The 4102-nt window shown below is 34.6% G+C and overlaps 1 protein-coding gene across 1 annotated transcript; it reads left to right on the plus strand.

Annotated features, from left to right (window-relative positions):
- Positions 1–2178: 2178 nt before the first annotated feature.
- LOC120074011 (cysteine-rich PDZ-binding protein) lies at positions 2179–3861 on the plus strand. Its single transcript, XM_039026973.1, has 4 exons — positions 2179–2399; positions 2543–2660; positions 3383–3474; positions 3578–3861. Exons 1-4 carry the CDS (start codon positions 2384–2386, stop codon positions 3640–3642), a joined length of 291 nt encoding a protein of 96 aa, XP_038882901.1. The 5' UTR covers positions 2179–2383; the 3' UTR covers positions 3643–3861.
- The last annotated feature ends 241 nt before the right edge of the window (positions 3862–4102 follow it).

A 4102-nucleotide genomic window follows, 5' to 3' on the forward strand; every position in this document is an offset into this window, starting at 1 on the left:
GATGAGCTATGCTCAATTTCCTAACTCGTTCTGGGGATATGTAATGGAGACTGCAGTTTATATCTTGAACAATGTTCACTCAAATGGTGGTTTTGAAACACCTTTTGAGCTTTGGAGATGTTGTAAAGGTACTTTACGCCGCTTCAGGATTTGGGGATGTCCGACACGGGCTAATGACAAATCCCAAGAAGTTGGAACCTCGTTCAAGAGTATGTCTATTTATAGTCTACCCCCAAGGAAATGAGAGGTGGGTACATCTTTGATCTAAATGAGAATAAGGTGTTTGTATCGATAAATGCCACCATTTTGGAAGAATACAACATGAGGGACCATAAACCACGAAGCAAAATAGTATTACGTGAGAATTTTAATGAGACTACTAAGATTTCAACAAGAGTTGTTGAAGAGGCTAGTGCATTAACAAGAGTTGTCGATGTCAATCACATTCATCTCAAGAGTTGAGATTGCCTCAATGTAGTGGGAGGGTTATGAACCCACCTATTTGCTACATGGGTTTAACAGAAGCCCAAGACATCACATCTGATGGTGAGGTTAATGATCCATTGTCTTATAAGAAAGCAATGGAAAATGTTGACAAGGATGAATGGATTAAGACCATGAAGTAAGAAATAGAGTCTATGTACTTAATTTTTTATGGGAGCTCGTAGATCAACCTGATGGGGTAAAACCTATAGGTTGCATATGGATCTATAAGAGAAAAATGGGTGTAGATAGACAGACTTTTAAGCTAGACTAGTGGCAAATAGTTATACCAATTTGAGAGAATGGACTATGAAGGAACTTTCTCATCTATTGTCATGTTAAAGTCTATTTGAATTCTCTTGTCTATATCCACATAGCAAATGGACGTCAAGGCTACCTTTTTGAATGGTAATCTTGAAGAGACCATCTACATGAATCAACCAGAGGGATTCATTGAGCAAGGTCAAGAGCAAAAAGTTTGCAAGCTTAATTGGTCCATTTATGGATTGAAACAAACATCTCGATCTTGAAATATAAGATTTGATGTTGTAAACAAATCTTATGGCTTTGATCAAAATGTTGATCAACCTTGTATTTGCAAGAAAATCATCAACAGTTCGGTAGTTTTCCTTGTGTTGTATGTAGATGATACTCTACTCATTGGGAATGATATAGGTCTACTGACAAATGTAAAGAAATGGTTAGTCGTCCAATTCCAAATGAAAGATTTGGATGAGACGCAGTTTGTTCTAGGGATCCAAATTATTAGGGATCGTAAGAATAAAATGTTGGTCTTGTCCCAGACATTGTATATTGACAAGATGTTTGTCAGACATTTGATGCACAATTCCAATAAGAGTTTATTACCTTTTAGGTATAGAATTGTCTTATCTAGGGAACAGTGTCTTAAAACTCTTCAAGAGGTTAAAGAAATGAGATGGATTCTTAATGCATTGGCTGTTGGCAGCCTTATGTATGCAATGTTATGTACCAGACCTAAAATTTGCTTTACAATAGAGATTGTTAGTAGATATCAACTCAATCCAAGATTAGATCACTGAACGATAGTCAAGACAATCCTCAAGTATCTACAAAGAACAAGGGACTATATGCTTGTATGTGTGTTGGGGTTGATGCCCTAAATTTTGTGGGTCCTATAGTTTGTAATTGTAATATACAAATGATTTATTTATTAATAAAATCTGAGATATTTTATTAGAAATTTAGTAATATTGACCCATAAAACCAATAAACTTACATCCAATGTTATCTTCTGTAGCTTAAACATGTATTTAGAAACATATAAGTGGATCATGTTTAAGTGATAACCTAAATGGTTTGTACTAGATGGATAAGGTTGGATACCTTATCTTGGTGACACTACGAATACGACTCGTTTTGTAAATGTTACAATTCTTGTAAAATGAAATGAATAGCGTTGATTGGTTATTTTGTAACTCAACATTTTGGATTAATTTGAATTGTTCAAATTAATTGAGGAAATTAATTATATGTGATATAATTAAATTAAATTAATCATATATGATATAATTAATATAATATATTTGATACATTTAGTACAAACACTTTGCCATTGAGTTACATTTTTGTTGGCTTAATTTTTTTGTCTTTTTTTTTTTTGTCTTTTTTTCTTTCTCCACATTAGCGGATAATAAATGAAGATGATGATTTGCTTAAGCGATCAAAGAAAGGGGTTATGAATCTGTGACTTGCCATTTGCGACCCTTCCATTTTCTTTTTACAATTTTGACGAAATTCTGGTCGAATCCTCTTCCTCTTCCTCTTCCTCTTCCTCTTCCTCCATAGATCTCTAGTTAGGGCTCTGATCTCATTCGTTGGTATATCCGGTTTCAGTATCGCCTAACCGAGCAGTTCAGCCATGGTCTGCGAGAAGTGTAAGCCTCTCTCTCTCCTCTTGCATCATTAGCTTTTGCTGATTTACTACAAATTGCGACTACAATCGAGAAGTTTCGCGATTAGTTCGCGGCTTCTATTGATTTTTTTTTCTTGACCGAGTTGTTGGGTGTTGAGGATGTAGGTGAAAAGAAGCTATCGAAGGTGATAGTGCCGGACAAGTGGAAAGAAGGTGCAAGCAACACACAAGAAAGCGGTGGCCGTAAAATTAACGAAAACAAGCTCCTCTCCAAGAAGAAAAGGTTTGTTCTTTTCAATAATTTCTTCCGTATGAGTTTACCAATGAAGTTGACATTTTCTTTTCAATATCTAGGGTTTTTTTTCTTCGCTGATTCACGTTAATCCTTTTGTTCTGTTTTACGCTTCAGTGTAAACATTAACCCAGAACTATGAATTAGGGTTTATATTACATAGTTCGTGTACACAATGGAATATGCTCTGGCTTCAATCTAGGCACTAAGTGAATGTTTTGTATAGGAGCGCATTCATGTGATTGTATAAATTCTGGAGATAAGAGCATTAATGTCTACTTATTGTACGTGCTAATTGAATGTGATCTTGTATCAAAGAGATTAACCTAGATATATGACATTATTATCCTTTGCATATGAATGACTAATCAATCCTTGATGTCAACTAACCAGTGGATGTTGTGTAATGCATACCATACACATTATAGTCCCTAGTTCTTAATTGAATGAGATCCCTGTATCAAAGAGATTAACTTATATATATGATATTGTTCTTAGCGTCCATATGACTAATAGATCACTGATGTCAAGCTGATCAACCCATCTCTCCTCTATCACTTTCATTGAGTTTCAAATTAAAAACCATCTGACATCTATACATTGAACTAACCTGCATTATGTGATGATTTATTTGCAATAACGTAGCCCTCAACTAAGTTCATATTTGTAAAGGTTGCGAGTGTATTTAGTATTCTGAATGTTGTTGTCTGTAGGTGGACTCCTTATGGAAACACCAAGTGCATAATTTGTAAACAGCAGGTACACCAGGATGCCAAGTATTGTCACACATGTGCTTACAGCAAAGGTATGAATTGGAAATGGAAGTTCATTTTTGTTTTTATATCTGCATGCGCGGTTACTTTATTACAACGCAATTATGTGTGACATTGCTGCGTCATCTTTGGCAGGGGTTTGTGCTATGTGTGGGAAGCAAGTACTTGACACCAAGTTTTACAAACAGAGCAATGTGTAATTAGAAGCCAGAATTGATATTCGATTTGTAACTTCATCAAGGGTTAATAACATGTACTTTGATCCTGATGTAATTTTCGTCCTGGTATTGATCTATAGTAAATGACTTGATAGTTCCTTCTATTTCCTGATCTGACTTGAAGTGTAATTCTACTCAGAATTAACATTTGCTTGTTTTATAAATTACGTATTATAAAGGTCTACTTCTTTTCCTTGTCAATGCAGTTATGCCCTAATTTTTCACCTGATATGATTGTTGTTCTTTCCTTGAATAAAGATAAGTAGTGCCTATATATCTTTTTTCTTTCTATTCTTTTTTCTTTTTTGATAAAGAAACATTTCATTGATAGAATGAAATGGGAAAACCTAGCACCTAAAGGTGATTACAAAAAATCTTTCAAATTGGAAAGGAAAAAGGATAAAAGAATAGGAAATAAAAGGAGGTTCAGATTTACACCCAT

This window comes from Benincasa hispida, chromosome 3, assembly GCF_009727055.1.
Source record: "Benincasa hispida cultivar B227 chromosome 3, ASM972705v1, whole genome shotgun sequence".
Taxonomy (NCBI): Eukaryota; Viridiplantae; Streptophyta; class Magnoliopsida; order Cucurbitales; family Cucurbitaceae; genus Benincasa; species Benincasa hispida.